General features: G+C 40.7%; 1 protein-coding gene across 1 annotated transcript; it reads right to left on the bottom strand.

The window, feature by feature from the left end:
- Window positions 1–10,303: 10,303 nt before the first annotated feature.
- aph1b (APH1B gamma secretase subunit) lies at window positions 10,304–16,522 on the bottom strand. Its single transcript, XM_040024804.1, has 6 exons — window positions 16,242–16,522; window positions 15,118–15,288; window positions 14,667–14,740; window positions 12,272–12,394; window positions 11,346–11,473; window positions 10,304–10,939 (listed from the first exon to the last, which is right to left on the bottom strand). Exons 1-6 carry the CDS (start codon window positions 16,352–16,354, stop codon window positions 10,772–10,774), a joined length of 777 nt encoding a protein of 258 aa, XP_039880738.1. The 5' UTR covers window positions 16,355–16,522; the 3' UTR covers window positions 10,304–10,771.
- Window positions 16,523–18,314: the final 1,792 nt, after the last annotated feature.

Here is an 18,314-nt window from a genome sequence, read left to right as displayed (position 1 = left end):
CCAAAGGGAGAACAAAAGAGCAACCACATTCAGGCAGATAGCGGCTCTGTCAGAGGAAGAGCAAGACAACAGAGCAGCTTCTTTATATTCCTGCTGGGACTCCTTCGCATGTCGAGGAAGCAGGGAACAATGCACACTGTTTATATATTTTCATATACATCTCCACACTGAGTGACAGCCTGAACTTAGCAGATATGGACATTTCTGTGTATTTGTGCAGCTTGAAATGCTTTTTTAGGCCGTCCATGAATACAGACATCAAATTTTGGGTAAAACGACAGACTTCTTGGATTAAAAACAAGTTAATTTTTATAATTAAAAATTAAAAAGTCATACATTAAGATTCTGCAATAAAACTAGAAATGTGTTGCATTTCACATATATTCAACTAACTTATACTTAAGCAAACAATCGAGTCTTTTAGGGAAATTAAAAGTGAAAAACGTAAACACTGTGTATAAATTATGGGAAGAAGCACTCCCATGTGATGACGATGGTGATGTGAGCAATGCTGATTTTTTGGGAGATATCTGGCTGTGTGTTTGCCACCCGAAGCAGCTCCATCAGCATCAACGATCAATGCAGCTGCCTACCTGCCCTCCCTGGGAAGCGGTGTCCCATTTCTGATGCTTTATCCCGCTGCTCCCGCTGCTGGGACAGAGAGAACAAGGAGAGGTTTGTTCCCACTGCAGGTTTCACCCCCACTGACACCACAAACCCACCACCAACCAGGAATCACGCAGACCACCAAACAACCTGGTGATTGACCAGACTGTCATGCTTCTCAATTAATCGATTAAAGCATCATGAAATGGACAGGTTTCGATGAGCTAAAGCAGATGTTGTTTTTTTAAATCATATTGTTTTTTTATGTATGGCCTAATGCCTCAAAGCCAGCATACACTATACTACATATACTGTATAATACTCACACACAATACTCAAATACAATTTTTAACATAACAACTTATAGTTAATATATAAAACTATGTGGGCTTTAATGCAAATATAATCACCAAAATAAATCCTTCACATATAATATGTAAATTATGAATATGTGACAAATAAACATTATGTAAACTACTAACTAAATGCAAGGAAACAATTTTTAAAAATGACTCACTCATTAAATTCATCCCAGTTAGAAATGTTCACTCTTTCCACACCCCAGGAAAGGTGCGCTGAAATTAGAGGGGAAATGGGCAAAAATAAGGAAAGACAATAGGCTGTGACCTTTTTTAAAAAGACACCAACTTTAATAACTAACTAAATAACTAAGTAAATAAATAAGCGTTTAAACTGCAGGATGTAACCTGAGCTGCCGCATAAAGCACCTGTGGTATCTAAACTTTTCCTATACAAACAGGCTGTGACCGTGTTGGGACTCTGTCTCTTTCACTCAGAAATCACACTTCACCTTCCCGCGGCATCATCATACGCGTGCTTCCCGGTGCGTATGACTCACCTTGATAAATGAGGATAAAACACGAAGATAATAAGTGAAAAAGCCTTCTCCGTCTTAAATAGGGATCCATTCGTGTTTCGCGGATCCGCACTCAGTCGGGTTTGGACAGCATCACCTGGTGAGAACCCTCCGGCTGGACTCCCGACTCTCCCTGTGCTGCTCCATCCGGCTCATCCCCGAGCGGTCCTCGGCGCGCCTCAAAAACCACTGCACCTGCTCATTAGCATAAATTATGCACAGGTGGGCGCGCGGGGGATGGAAGGGGCTCAGTCAGAGGGCTTTGATGACGCGAAACTGCTGTCTGTAAGTAAAACCACTGACCAGCCACCACCCTAACTAGCAAAACTATAAACTACACGAATGCTTGTTTTTTGTAAAACATGCTGAATTCTGTTTAAAACTGAGGAGGAGAGAATGGCAACCACGAAAACAACTCCCCCCCTTGTGGTTCACAGAACAGCAGGCGCCAGGGTGGGAAATTCCATATGGTTATTTCAATTTTAAAAAATAAAAAAATACCAGGACTAAATGGATTACATATGTCTTAAATGTCCTTTACTTCAAGGAGGGAGGAGAAATTAGGGTTAGGGGTGGGCGGACTATACACTATACAACCGTTGCAAGAGCTTGGTTCGCATTGCCGGCAATAAGTCGGACTCGTTCCCGGTGGGTGATGGGCTCCGCCAGGGCTGCCCTTTGTCTCCGGTTCTGTTCATAATTTTTATGGACAGGATTTCTAGGCGCAGCCAAGTGGCGGAGGGCTTTCGCTTTGGTGGCCTCAGAATCTCATCTCTGATTTTTGCGGATGATGTGGTTCTGTTGGCTTCATCGGGTGAGGGCCTCCAGCTCGCACTGGAGCGGTTCGCAGCCGAGTGTGACGCAGCGGGAATGAGGATCAGCACCTCCAAATCTGAGGCCATGGTTCTCAGCCGGAAAAGGGTGGAGTGCCCACTCCGGGTCGGGGATGAGTTCCTGCCCCAAGTGGAGGAGTTCAAGTATCTCGGGGTCTTGTTCGCGAGTGATGGGAGAAGGGAGCCGGAGATCGACAGACGGATTGGGGCTGCGGCTGCAGTAATGCGGACGCTGCACCGGTCAGTCGTGGTGAAGAGGGAGCTGAGTGTAAAAGCGAAGCTCTCAATTTACCGGTCGATCTACGTCCCTACCCTCACCTATGGCCACGAGCTGTGGGTAGTGACCGAAAGAACGAGATCGCGGATACAAGCGGCGGAAATGAGCTTCCTCCGAAGGGTGGCTGGCCTCTCCCTTAGAGATAGGGTGAGAAGTTCGGCCATCCGGGAGGGGCTCAGAGTAGAGCAGCTGCTGCTCCACATCGAAAGGAGCCAGCTGAGGTGGTTCGGGCATCTGGCAAGGATGCCCCCTGGGCGCCTCCTGGGCGAGGTGTTCCAGGCATGTCCCACCGGGAGGAGGCCCCGGGGCAGACCCAGGACACGCTGGAGAGATTATATCTCTCGGCTGGCCTGGGAACGCCTTGGTATTCCCCCGGACAAGCTGGAGGAGGTGGCTGGGGAGAGGGAGGTCTGGACCTCTTTGCTTAGGCTGCTACCCCCGCGACCCGACCTCGGATAAGCGGATGAAGATGGATGGATGGATGGGTGGGCGGACTGATACAAATATCGATAGCATCAAAAAACCAATGCTGGTATTGGTATTTTATTGATACTAACAAGACTGATACTTTTTTTGGGGGGGGGGTTGTGCGTCGCAATTCAGTATTTAAACCTTTTTATGTTGACTCTCACATCTGTTTTATATATATATAACCTATAGCACATTTAAACAGTGGACGTTGAACCAAACTGTTTCAGGGCACATTTGCATTTCAAACAGCTGAAAGGTGTGTTGTATTGTGTTAACTAATTTTTATGCACAGTAAAAGTCACAATGATTTAGTGGTCATTAAAATGTGTTCAGAATTTGCAAATTGTTGATGATTTATGTAATAAACCATGACATACAGCTGCACACATTAGCCACCTTATAACAAATATATACCAAATATATCAAAATCTGCAGTATCTCACAGCACTAGTGGGAATAACGATGAATATGGTGAATCACTGGTGTTGAGAGTGAGGTAGGGATTAACATGTACATACGTCTTCCTACTCCATTTCAAACTTTATGATTGAGTTTATCATTCATGTCATTTAGAGATTGTTTGTTTTGTTTGTGCATATGTATGTATTAGGGGTGCAACGATACACAAAATTCACGGTTCGGTTCGGTTAGATACTTTGGTGTCACGGTTCGATATTTTTTCGATACAAAAAAATGTTCATGCATTTTTAATTTGTCATTTATTAAAATTATAAATATATATTTTAACTCAAAAGTACAGTTTTTAAATTTAACCCTAACCCTTGTGCGTGTTTTTTATTTTGACAGCGAATGCGCACCTGCAGACCACTTATGTGCAGCCCTGGTTATTTAGCTCGTCATATTGCAGCCACAGAAATTCTTTTGTCCATGAAACCATAAAGCTGCACTTTCTTTTTGCCTTATAGTCTCATTTGTCATAACTTCTCCGTTTTGTGGTAAGCTTTTCTTTGGCTGTCACTTCTTCACCCTGACCTGTCTTATTTGGCTCAGCAGAACTGAAATGCTTTTACACGCTCACTCACATAAGCTCAGCGATTCTCTGCGCGATCAACCTCTCACATGTTTAAGCTTGCTGCAAGAGATTTCACTTGTCGTGTTTGCATAGTAAGCTAACGATTAATAAGACTATGTCAGAGGAATTGGTGCACAAATTATCATCACTCACAGATCAGTGCTGTCACTCTCTATACACAGTTCGCACGATTGCAAAGTGAAAGCAAAAAAACAAGCGCAAATTCAAACGCGACTTCAATATGTCACATATTGACAGTGGCTCATCGATGCCAATGACATAATTACCCAGCTACATTTCTGAAAGAATGCAAAAGCATTGACATATATTTTTCCTACAATAGCCCGACGGGCAGGGAAGAGATAGATTTTGGTAGCCCGACTGAAAAAATCGCTAGCTCCGGGACGTCGGGCTAGCGATATTGCAAGCCCTGTATCTGATTGAGGAATCACTCATCTTTGGAAAAGAGAGTTTATTACAGAGAAATGTCTCTTTCCAAAATAAAAGCTATACTATCCGCTTCTTCTGGGCTATATTCTCAGCAGCATAAGGAGAATCATGTGCTAACAGCTGTCTAAATGACTCGGCTAAAGTTAGTAGCATGCTTGCTTTTTTTTGTCTGCTTCCACTTGTCTTTGCACTAGGATGATGTCGGCGTAAATGTGCAGTCATATTCGTTGTGTTCCCACTAGTGCTTTCAGGTTAATCTCGTTGAAATGACCTTAACGCCACAACACGGCAAATCTCCGTTAACGAGCTACCGCCGATTGCTCCGTGCATGGGGCTAGACGGCAAACACGTTAACGAGCTAACTGCGCTAACACACTAGTTCACACCAATGTAATTGAGCATTGCATGGCACATCCAACATACTGTTTTACTTTAGTCCATGACTCGCTTACCTTCAGGGTCATACGTCACATGAAAACCAAAATAATTCCAAACGCCAGATCTGAATGAGGTTCAATTTGCCTGTTGCAAGTAGAGCTTAACTTCTGTCTCGCTAGCTTGCCCTGCGCTCTTCCTTCTGACTATGCTGTCTGTGTTGAGCGCTCAGTGGATCTGCGCTCGACAGTGCAGCCTAGGCGGAGTAGTCGAACACAGATTCACTGAGCGCTCAACACAGACAGCATCGTCAGAAGGAAAATTGATAAAATAAATTACAAATGTTGTATTGTTCATACATATGCGTACCGAACCGAAAGCACTGTATCGAACAGTTCAATATCGATACGAATATCGTTGCATCCCTAGTATGTATGTATGTGTACTTGTATATGCAAGTATGTGTGTGCGAAAATGTGGTTTGTTTTATATGTTATATATATTAGTAATTTCAATACTGAAAAATAGAAAAATACTGGATCCGAAGTGTTTCTACTTCGGATCCAGTATTTTTCTTCTTGTTGATTATGATGTTGTTTCTACCTTTTTATTATTTACAAAAATGCCAAAGGTAATACAGTTTGTATTTTTGTACAAGCAGGGTGATGCCCAAAGATCTAAACTGGACAAGTGGAGGACAGAAGAAGGAGTGGCAGAACTTTAAAACCATCTACTGCAGATGAACAGCAACTGAATGTAATAGGAGGGACAGAATCCAGCAAAGACCTGACACAGAACCTGAGTGATGCATCTACCTTTTCGTTGATCCACCTACCTTTTAGAAATGGTGTCAGTCAAAGGGTGATAAATCCATCCATCCATCCTCTTCCACTTACCTTGTCCTAGGCTGGAGCCTATCCCAGCTGTCTTACAATGAGAGGCAGGGTACACAATGGCCAGTTCGGTTATGAATCCAAATATGACATTTTTTGTTTGAATCATTCTGTGTACAAAGGAGATCTAAACTGGACAGAGCAGTGAGTCTCTATAGCCATCTGTAAAACATGTTGAAGGCTCTGTCGTGGTTTGAGCGCAGCAGCCAGAGGTGTTGGATCTTATTAAAATTGATGGAATTAGAAACATACAAAAGTACAGTCAGATTTTGATCCAACATGTAATACCAAGTGGAAAGTGTCTGATCATAAACAGTTTTATTTTTCACAATGATGATGATTCCAAACACATTGCCAATGTGGCAAAAGCATACGCAAATAGAAAAATACACAATGGATTCATAGACTGGCCTTCCCAGGGCCTGAACATCAATATGACTAAAGCATGTATAGCACCTTCTACTCTCCCAGAGTACTCAAAGCACTGTATGTAACATGCCTCATTCACACAAGCACTTCTAAACTCAAATGCAAACTAACCAACATTAACGCTCCGATGAACACATCCGAGGGCAACTTCGGGTTAGTGTCTTGCCCAAGGATATTTGGTATGTAGATTAAGGAAGCCAAGGATCGAACCACCAACCTTCCAATCAGTAGCTGATCTGCTCTACCACCTGAACCACAGCCACCCCGATCCTGTTCCTGTTCATTTGTTACTTCTGCACAGTACTCTAAAACAATCAACTGAATGTGGTGTGTCAATATATATGAAGGTTTTACAGTGTACATTTTTTTGTGTGAGAGAGATTTTTGTGATACATATAATAACTCCCATATCACAGATTAAGTCAGTCAGGTTGGTTACCATAGAGGAACTGGGAATTTTATCCCTGAGAGGAACAGTTGACATGCACTGAAACGGGTTACTTCTCCAAACAAAAGATTTAAAAAGTCACCTGATATCAGACAGACTTGTCCACAGTCTGAGTTTGAAGCCAAATACTACAGACAACATAAAATCAGACCCAGCAAGGTTAACAGTAAATGGGCAATGTTGACAATAATTAATTGGCAGCCTTAAATCATAGTCTACTCAAGAAAAATAAAGCACTGGGGAAAAGAAATGTACAAATATATGCGCATATCCAGAATCCACGAAATGACATATACTAGCATTAAATTAGATCTGTGACCACGTTTTCAATTTGCATCACATTTACAAGAAATCAACTTAGCTGTTTTTTAAAGAACTCACCTATTTTTTCTCTACTGCCACCTGCCGGTAAGAAGGCAAACTTTGCAAACTAGATAAATGGATAAGTAATATGCTTATTCTTAAATATGTAATATGCAATGCTGCATTGTGATGAAAGTAGTATCTGGGTTCAGTTATGTTTTAAAACATTTAAATGAGCAACATTTGCCGGGAAAGTGTGCTTTGTGAAGCAAAACCCTCTCTCATTAGGAACAGGATGACGTAGGTGGGAACGAGGCTTGCGAGGTTCTGGAAGGTCTGCGGTAGAAGACGAGGTACAAACAGCAGCGCACACTGTTTAGCATTTGATTTCAATTCTTTAAAGTAACTAATTGTAGGCCTATAAAAAGAGAGCAAGAGAGATTTTCATTACAAATCTGAGTCGCCAAGTTGATGTTGTTAAATGGTCGTTTGTCCAAGTAGCGCTGCGTGCCCCGAAAACATATTTATATAAACATACATATAAAATAAAATAAAAAGAGAACATTTATGAGGCTTGAGAGGTTTGATTTAAAAAAAGAAAACTGACTCAGACATATGAGACATAAAAAATACTTTCGTTGCATTGTTGTTTGACTAGTGGTTTTTTCCTGCCTTCACACAGACCCAAGTCCACATTCTGTACAAACCACACTCACCAGACAGGGTAGCCCAAGAAGTGACTGATGACAACCGCTCCCACCGCCCACCAGCGCTGCTTCTCACAGGCATCAAAGAAAACAATGCCCCAGAACATGTGAAGCAGGATGATGGCCATTGTCATGAAGGCTGAAAGAGACATGCAATTTTAACAAATTATGTTCTACATATAAATCTAATATAGTTACACTTTTAACGGCGATTAGTTTTAATGCAACATTTCCCAGAATGCCTTTTAATAACACCACACATAATACATGGACATAATACATTTAGGCTGTGCTCTGTATTGTTTCAGCTAGAAGTCCAAAACTCCGAAAGACATACAATTTGTTTGTGGCAGCTGGCTCAAAAGTGAAAGAAAAAAAACAAACACACACACACACACACACACACACACACACACACACACACACACACACACACACACACACAATCATTTATTCTCCAAAGTAAAATAAGAATCTTCCTGTCTGGATTCTGGTTCCAGCAGTGGAAGTAGTTCATCTTTGGCTGGACACCTGACCCTCGAACATCCAGCGGGACACAAAAGCCTCAGGAGTGAGACTTTTGATATTGTTGAGGTGACCCCGGTGTCACTGGCTGCACAGGCTCATATTTGCATTTGAAAGTTGCCTTTTCGGCAGAGGAAACGCTTCCTGAATCTGTCTGTCTGTTGTCTAACTTTTTTTTTAAAAAAGGCCTTTGACTGACCAAAACCCTCTGAGACCCCAGTGAGCTTTGTGTAGCCCAGCCTGGAGGTGTCTGCTTTCATAAATGGAAACATTACCTGAGGAGCGCAGGAGTGGCAGAATGGAGGAATGTTTTAGGGTGAAACATTAAAAGGTGATTTATCATTTTTCTTTTGTGATTAGTCCTTTTAATGACATGAACATACCCACTTTAACAGCTCCTCATCTTTACAAACAAGCAAACTGAAGCATCTGAAGCAAGAAAGGCTTTTTGCTTCATCCCTCTCACATTCACTCGCTCACACACACGCACAGACACGCACTATATCAGAAACCTGGCGCCTGCTTTGTCCCCTGTAGACTTCTCATTAAAGGTCCAATGAACTGACCTACTGTTTCTGTATAAACTTAAAAGAAAATGGCTGCTGTCTGGTCTTTCTTATTACTTTTTGATTATTTTTGACCAAACAAGGCTAGTTAAACACCCTCTGATGTTATTATACATGTTAATGTTCATTACTTTGAATGCTGTTTTCAAGTGGTATTTCCCACCAGATTCTCCTGCGAAACAGAACCAAAGTTTGAAATCTTTAAATGACTGTATATATAAGTAGTCTAAACCACTGCACAAGTTTAGTTTCAGACAATTTATTTCTGCTCTTGGCTCTGTGTGATGTCAGAGCTCTGGCTGTGATCACAAAAGCCTCATTGGCTCAAACTGTCTGTTTAATATGAGTAACCAATCAGGGGTGGTGGGGGGGGGGGGGAAGCTGGGTTAAAGCAAGGGGGAGGAGCCAAAATCCTTGTTTCAGACAGTAGATGAAGTACAGAAATTGGTATCATGCAAAGTTGCTCTAGTAGAGTGAAAGAAAAGAAACAAAGAGGAGAAATTTGTCATAAAATATCCTATTTAAGCAGAAATCTTTGGTGTGAACATGTGCTTGGTTTTTGGAGTTGGCAGTGATTGTAAACTGAAAATCTTTAGTTTCTTTTTATACTAATCACACAATTTTAAATATATTTTACACAGTCACTAGTGAATAATCATGGGCAATTAAAACACCTGTTAAAAAAACAATAGCTTAATTAATCAATTGATATAAAGAATGACAGGAATATCATTTTTTATTATTATTCCTTTAGTCATTGAAGTATTGTACACACTTAAAACCTATCCAACAATGGTGATAAAAGGAAATGTAACCTTCTAGAAATAAACAAGAAATTTAAAGTTAACTTAATGCAGAGGGAGAGCTGAATGTGTTTTACAATATGAAGTAAAAACTGAAAGTGAGCACACAATAATTTCTTTCCCCATTTCTTGGATATAACTCACAAAAGAAACACTTCTCTTTGAATTACAGTAGGATTAAACAGCATGACATCATGAAGGTAAGAGTTATTGCAGGATTGTTGTATCAGTTTCAGCCTGGTGTACCAACTGACCAGCTAACAGGCTCATCTCCACCTATAAGACTACACCAAATCACATTTTGTCATGTAGCAAAGTGCCAAAACAAGGCAGAAAAGTAATGAACTCAATGCAAACATGGATACAATTTACATCTCTAATGTACCTCCCATCCTTGTGAGACACAGCAGACAGAATCTACAAATACAAAAGATGATCAAAAACAAAATCAGGCACAGAAACAAAATGTTTGTAAATAATTCTTTATCCTAAATCCTTGCACTCATAAGAACAACCAAAACACACAAGGACAAACAACAAAAGAAACTATTTTGTTTGATTTAGATTCTCTACTTTCTATTTGCTCAAGGGTCTATTACGTCAAGATTATTGACTGACTGATGACTGATTACAAACAATTAGTAATCATTAGCAAGTGCATTTAGAATCAAACGCAGGTTCATATTCAGACCACAGACAGCATATCGCACCTTGAAGAAAGGTTTTAATATTTACACATTAGGGAATTCAAAAATGCATAATTATATACACATTTTCTTTAGAAATAATAAAACACTAGGAAAGATTTGAAGCATTTAAGAGTATGTATAAAGAGTGCTGCTGCTTTAAGCCCCCAATCTAAAGTATCTTCTGTGGGTTTGTTTTTTCTTACAGTGCAGACCACAAAAAGGGCACACAGTTAGCCAAAATGGATATGTTATACTGTTGAATAAAAACCTTTTCCAAGCTGGACTGGAATCAAAACGATCTCCCATCTTTGTTCCCACAAAACCTTTTAAATGTTTTAACGCTTAAGATGATGAAAGTCTCAAATCAAATAGCAGATTTAACAGGGTTAACACTCCTTCCTCACTGTGTCCAATGTGTGTGTGTATTTGTGTGGGATCTCTGTGATCCTTGTATAAAGAGTCCTGCACACTGCTAGGTGTGCTGCGTTATCTAGGCCTGTGGTTGGCAAGAAGCAAGTCCTTGTCTTTGCAGGTGAGGCAGAGTTTGAGGTTCTTGAGCGAGCCGCCGGCGGAGTAGAACGCCCAGACACCCATTAGGAACAGGATGACGTAGGTGGGAACAAGGCTTGCGACGTACTCAGGGTTCTGGAAGGTCTGCGGTAGAAGACGAGATAAAAAACATCAGTGGACACTGTTTAGTATTTTATCTCAATTCTTTAAAGTAACTAATTGCAGGCATATAAAGAGAGAGCAAGAGAGACTTTCATTACAAATCTGAGTCGCCAAGTTGATGTTGTTAAATGGCCGTTTGTCCGAGCACCGTCGTGTGCCCCGAAAACATGACTCTTATTTACTATAAGATACTATAATATACTATAATAAAATAAAAAGAGAAGATTTATGAGGCTTGAGAGGTTTGATTTAAAAAAAAGAAAACTGACTCAGACATTTAAGACATAAAAATACTTTCCTTGCATAGTTTTTGACTGTGAGCTCTTGTTAGTGTTTTTTCCTGCCTTCACATAGACTCAAATCCACATTCTGTACAAACCACACTCACCAGACAGGAGACCAAGAGGTGACTGATGACAACGGCTGCCACCGCCCACCAGCGCTGCTTCTCACAGGCATCAAAGAAAACAACGCCCCAAAACATGTGAAGCAGAATGATGGCCATCGTCATGAAGGCTGAAAGAGACGTGCAATTTTAACAAATTATGTTCTACATATAAATCTAATATAGTTACACTTTTAACGGCGATTAGTTTTAATGCAACAGGGCGACCGTGGCTCAGGGGGTTGGGAATCGCATCTGTAACCGGAAGGTCGCCGGTTCAATCCCTGGGCTCTCTGTCCTGGTCGTTGTGTCCCTGGGCAAGACACTTTACCCTACTTGCCTACTGGTGTTGGCCAGAGGGGCCGATAGCGCGATATGGCAGCCTTGCTTCTGTCAGTCTGCCCCAGGGCAGCTGTGGCTACAACTGTAGCTGCCTCCACCAGTGTATGAATGTGAGAGTGAATGAATAGTGGTATTGTAAAGCGCTTTGGGTGCCTTGAAAAGCGCTATATAAATCCAATCCATTATCATTATTTCCCAGAATGCCTTTTAATAACACCACACAATAGAACATAATACATTTAGGCTGTGCTCTGTATTGTTTCAGCTAGAAGTCCAAAACTCTGAAATACATAGTTTTTTTGTGGCAGCTGGCTCAAAAGTGAAAGAAAAAAAAAACAAAGACACAATCATTTATACTCCAAAGTAGAATAAGAATCTCCCTGTCTGGACTCTGGTTCCAGCAGTGGAAGTAGTTCATCTGGTGAATGACTGTGTGTGTGTGTGTGTGTGTGTGTGTGTGTGTGTGAAGAGAACACTAGAAAGAAAAAGGTTTTACAAATCTATGGACTCGCTCAACGGCAGAAACGTAAAGGTTTTTGACAATAAAATAAACAACAAACAAAAAACAAGTACATGCTAATTATTACCTGAGGACAGGAAGTAGTGCTGTGAGTCTCCATGGATCCCCACAGTCCCCGGCCCTGCTGAGTCAGCCAGGATGTTCACCACAGAGAACGCTCCGCTCATGAAGCCGAAGCCGAGACCTGAAACTGAGACAAAAGAATGAGAAGACAGCTGAGACATAAGAAAGACTGTACTATGCGATGCTAATCCCAATGCAAATTCGGCCACTATGCAAGATGAATGGTCCCTTATCACAGGAGTTACATTGTAAAAATAACCCGCGATAGGTGAAGTCCGCAAAGTAGCCAACTTCATTTTTTCACAATTATTATAGATGTTTTAAGGCTGTAAAACTCCTCACTAGACACTTTAGACAGTTTTCTCAGACAGGCATGAACATTTTCACACTTTTCTCTCTTGTTTAAACACCCTCAAAATTCAAACCTTCATAGAAAAATAAGTCCAGTATTGTAGAATGAAACCAAAGATCAAAGCCTGTTTCAGGTCCAGAACATGGGAATAGAGCAGCTGCCAGAGAATTCAACATTAATGAATCAATGGTGGAAGAATGACTTGAGTAAAGTTTGACTTATCTGACTGTTTTGTTTCACTTAATGCACCTCATAATGCAGTGTGCCTTATGGTCCGAAAAATATGGTAACTTCTATCTTCCCTTAGCATGTCCAGAAGTCCAACTTTTTGTGCTATGGTTACCATCTTCCTCTGCCTTTTGGGTGCTACCGCAGGTGCCTTTGACGGTGCAAAATGTTTCATTAACATTGTTGTGTTTGTTGGGGAGAAAATTTACAAACATACAGTCCAGTACTTCAGAGTCACACTGCAAGCGATCAAAGATTTATGTAAATTTGACAAGCTGCAGACATTCTGTACTGTACAGGAGACACAGCACAGAGGAGATTGATTGACAATGGTCTACGGCCAATCAGGATGCAGAACACAATGTGCTGCTTAAAAAAAAAAAACTGCAAAATTGCACCAAAGAAAATCCACGAAACAGTGCACCGCATTATAGCTAGGGACCACTAGGGCTGTTCGATATCGTCTATCGTTTGATTTTACGCTATCGTTTGTTTCATGGTGTCACCTAATAAAATGTTTACGGCAATATTTTTTCATTGTTTTGATGGTCACTGTTGTGGCTATATTCATTTCTTAAAGTTCTCTCTTTCTCTTATATTTAATATAACCACACTACGCACGGACAAGCGCCTGTTTTAATGCTTTGTCGTTAGCAACAACAACGGTAGCACCATCGCGTGTCCGCTTGTTTATGTTCTACATAAACCTTTTACAATAAAGCTCGAGATCCTGTTAAGACTTTTCAAAATAAACTGAATCACGTGAAAGAGCAGATTATTTACGGATGAGAAGTAAAAAAGAGCCGCCAGGTGCTAAAAAAATAGACCTTAGACTCAAACGTTAGAACAGGCTTTTCCCCACAGCACGCCATGTAATAAATACTCACAAAGAAAACGGCGGCCGTTACAACTTATGTCTAAAAATGTATCGTTTCATGCATCGGTTAAAACACTCGACTCCAGCTACATGACGCGCAGCTGGAAACACTTCCCGCAAGTCGAGCTGCCCGAGATTCACAGAATTGACAGAAAATGTTACATTTTTGTGATTTATATTGTTATCAGGATGATAGAATTCTTATATCGGGATATGAGATTTTGGTCATATCACACAGCCCCACTGTACAGAAGATACTGTTTACTGTAAACCGCAAGCAAATTTAAACAACCTGCAAATAAGAGATCATGTCCAAAGTGTGCTAGATGTTCATTTTTAACAATTTCTTTAGAAATTTATTGATGCTACTTGATAGCATCTTTTGTTAGAGCCTAGTGGGGAAGAATGAGCACTTTCACAGTTTGTGCTCATATGATATACGGCCAAAGGTTTCGATCCACACCTCTTAACATCTGAATACAGGTGTGTAAAATCAAGCATCTTTCCATGAAGTCTCGCTTTACAAATGTTTGTGAAACAAGGGGTCACTCTAAAGAGCTCACTGAATTAGAGTGTAGCAATGTAGTAGAATATGATCATTGTAAATAGTCTGTTTGTGAAATTTCCCCATAGATATTTTATGATCACTAAGTGGCATTGCAGAGCTCCAATCCTCCCCATTAACACCACTGATATTGACATCAGCACAAACACTGTGCTGTTAGCATTAGCATTTTTATGCTAATGTTTCTTGTATATTTAAAAAATTTTTTTTTACAGAATAGTACAAAAGTGAGTTTCAAAACCAAAAACAAACAATGACAAAGTTGTAAAGAGGTAACCAGTGCTCAATGTTCTGTCTTCTGGCAGAATCGTGGGTGAATGAATATGCTACCAGTAGGTGATATGAAGCACAGAAGATGATGTGCAGACTAAGTGTACCATAGGCCAGCTGTCGGATGGAGATGGGCATGGTCTCCTCCTGGCTGAGAGTGAGGAGGCCTTCATTTGCTTTCCTGCAGGAAAACACACACACAGAGTTTTGGTTCTGAGTCTCACTGTGTGCTACAGAACATGAATAGAAAATATGTCAGTTATGAAAGTATGTCATTTAGTGGAAGATGATCTGAGATGAACAATGAAAATTGTACAAGTTCACACTGAAGAGTGTGAAACTGAGACAACTGAGACAGACACTCATCAAGGGACAACAACGATACAGTGCAGAATTCAGAGGTCATGCTTTAATATTTCTTAGTTAAATAAATAATAAATAGTGAATACGTGTTGAGGAAGTTGAAGTATGGGCTTTCAGCTCTTCTAGTAAGAAACAGTTCTCTGGAGTCACACTATATAAAGTATAAAACAGTTAAACATGGTGGCGGCCACTTACTTTAGTAGCTTGTAGTAAGCGAAGCGGAAGGTTTCCTGCAAGAGCACAGACAGCACCACGCCAAAGATGAGCAGGCCTTTCTGCTGAGCCGCGCTCTCTTTATTACTGATCTGAACCGAGATGAACCACACCAGGGAGGAGAACAGCAGCGACACCAGCCAGAAAAATGCCCTGAAAGAATGAGAACAAAGAAAACAGATATTACCCACACTGCTATCTCAAAGCGTCTGGGCTCACAGCAATTCCAGCATTGCTGTGAGCCCAGAAGCCTGACTCCTTTATTTTTTCAACAGTTCTATTTGCGAGGGTCAGCCAATTAAATGAAAGTAAAGGGAGGGTTAAGAAAAAAATACTTCCAGACTGAGGAGGAACTGAGGAGCAGCACCGAAGTGATAACACAATCAGGATTATCTTGAGATACCAGAGGACTATTTAGTTACTTTTACTTCAAATAGCAAGAATTAATTGACCATAACAAGGAGACAAAGTGTCAACGAACACAAACGTAACGTCACGGCACTTTTACAAATTAACAGGTAAGATGTATGTTATCAATCAACAACCACAATTATGATCACAAGCTTATATCTCACTTAGGTCAAGACCGTATCTGAACCCTATACCACTACAATAGCAATGAATTATTTCAAAAGCCAATCCACCATAGTGCTAACTAACTACGTGTGTGTATACAGCCACCTTTTACTGACATAAGTCGTCAGCATCCTCCAATATCTGCAAGATCCATAAGAAACAAAACTAATAACAGTCCCTCAGGCTCTCATTAAGCTAGCTCTTTCCTATCTTTGGGCGGCTAATATCAGGCATTGCTGGGGCTTTAAAACTTTAAAAGGTCGGTGTATTTATGAAGCTGTGTAAATCGGAATGTGGTGACGTATGGCTAAAGAAAAACACCAGCAAAGTGTAAGACCATAATACCAGAGAATAGAAGCTAATGATAGCACATTGCTAAAAAACGAAACGATCGGTTAGCTAGTAAGCTAACACTGTCTAAAGGTTGGGATTTATTCAATATAACGTGGCAGTAGCATCTGTAATTACCAAATTATTATATATTTAAGTCAATTGCCGTCCGTTATGACCAGTGAATGTTTAACTCTCACCCTGCTATGAGGAAAATGACTCTTAGCGGCTCCCGGGCAATGGTAAACAGGAACAACGCGATGGCTGGGCCGAAGGCGATAAAGGTGCAGCCGAAAAACACCGCCGCTGTCATTTTGGTTCTGAGGGAGGGTAATTCAGCGTCTTAAAGCGGTTGGTTTTGCTCTATTTACAGGTATTTATCTGGAAATATTAGAAAGAAAGCAGCCCTCTGTTGCCAGTACTGATTTACTTCCACAACCAGTGTATCACAGGGTTTTCGTGACGTCGCATATTCTCACGTGACCGACAACCCTACCAAAAAAAAAACAACTTTATTAATAATGAGCTGGACGGATTTAGAAAACATTTTTTCAGCTGCCTTTTAACACTTCTGTCTCATTTCTTGCTCTTGGAATTCATAAAACGAGTTCACCTCGATTTATACGCATGCGGAACATTCACAGCCTGTGCTCTTTATCAGCCTGTTTGCATTTGTCAAATTACATTCATTAAATACATCAGAACACCACTGGATTTATTCTTTTTTATTTATTTAAAAAAGTGACTTCTGGCAAATCTTGGCAGTGGTGAACTGCAGAAAAAACATGCTGACATTTAAGGCTCTGTATCGAACATCTTTTTTCTTCCACCCATGCCAGTTTTGTCTTCGATTTTTTTTACCCCAGTCCCCCGTTTGCTTCTCCTAAGAAACACATTCAAAGGAAAGCAGTAACAAAAAGTGAAGCCTTTCATGTTGCGTTCTGACCTTACTAATTTTTTTCAGTGAAGGATGCTACTATGTGCTCCATCTGCCTAATATAACATCAAAAGCACCTACCTCGTCCTTCACTTCCTTCTTAACCTGCTTAAGGCTGGCTCTCAGGTCCATGGACACTTTATGTTTGGAGCCCAGCAGGCCAGCCAGCATGGCATCGGCTGACATCCGCACCTTTTTCAGGACTGGCTTCTTAAGCCTCCCATTCAGATACTGAATCTTCAACTTAAGGTCAGCAACCTGACATAGAACACTGTTGTTCAGACATATGTGTTTTGGTAATAACAACAACAAACATTTTAGAATAAATTAGAATAAATTTTTAAAAATTATTTTTAAACTAAAAAAATGTCACTTTGATTAAAGATCTTGCCAATACAGAAAAAATGAAAAATGATTTTGGCAATTACATATACTGTTACTTTAGGGGAGCTGTGGCATAAACCTTACATCGGGAGGTGTTCCATTAACCTTGTTAAGCACTGTATAACTGTATAACTTTATAATGGCAGAAGAAGCTTCTGAATACAACACCTTGTTGGATTTTGCCACTTTGACCTCCATGTTGTATCGCTCCTCATCCACCCAATCAATCTGCTTGTGAAGTTTGCAACACAGCTCCTGGAGTTATGATAGATAGAAAGAGTGAGAAAGTTTATTTGTTTGTCTGTTTTTTCAATCATAAACACGACACACTTAACAGCAGTGTACTATCCTGAACATTTTTCTTACAAAGCAAGTTTTCTATCATCTCCAACTTTCTATAGTTGCTGGGTAGGAGATGGATACAGAGGAAGAGTAGAGCTTGCACACTTTCATTTTCCAGTGATGTTATGGATGTTAAAGGCAAGTGCACCAGAACAAATACTTTCTCCTCTAAAACCAAACTACAGCTTCCATAGGTGAACAAAAAGCCTGCTAAGTTTATCATCAGTCATGAACAAATTCTCCAGGTGCCGTAGGTTTACCTGGAGATCCTGCATACTGCCTGGAATGAAAAGGGCTGTGCAATTCTCTTCCAAGTACTGCATTTTCTCCCTCTCAGCTTCTCGGGCTTCCTCTTCCAGCATTTCTTGGCCAACTTGCAGCACCAAGCTCTGAGAGAGGGAGGAGAAGATGGCAGAAGATGACTATCAAACACAGTCAGGCCGTTTTGATCAGGTGAGTTTGTAAATGCACTGTGCTTAAATAACACATTACTGCTAGTGCTTTCCTTTCCCTTGATTTGTTTACAATAAAGAGGTGCTTCCTTTACTGAACAGCCAAACTGCATCCTCAAATACATTTTCAAGGAAACATATACTCACTGCCCACTGTA

Source organism: Simochromis diagramma, unplaced genomic scaffold (assembly GCF_900408965.1).
Source record: "Simochromis diagramma unplaced genomic scaffold, fSimDia1.1 OVJJ01000299.1, whole genome shotgun sequence".
Taxonomy (NCBI): Eukaryota; Metazoa; Chordata; class Actinopteri; order Cichliformes; family Cichlidae; genus Simochromis; species Simochromis diagramma.
The sequence above is the reverse complement of the archived record's forward strand: the minus strand, read 5'-3'. Positions and strand labels throughout refer to the sequence as shown.

Bases quoted from the DNA above. Each gene is read 5' to 3' on its own strand.
- aph1b (XM_040024804.1), bottom strand. From the start codon at position 16,354: ATGACAGCGGCGGTGTTTTTCGGCTGCACCTTTATCGCCTTCGGCCCA. The intron at 14,741-15,117 runs GTAAGTGGCCGC...GTTTTCCTGCAG, and splicing joins GCTTACTACAAGCTACTAAA to GAAAGCAAATGAAGGCCTCC. The intron at 11,474-12,271 runs GTAATAATTAGC...CGTCTCTTTCAG, and splicing joins GCACTACTTCCTGTCCTCAG to CCTTCATGACGATGGCCATC.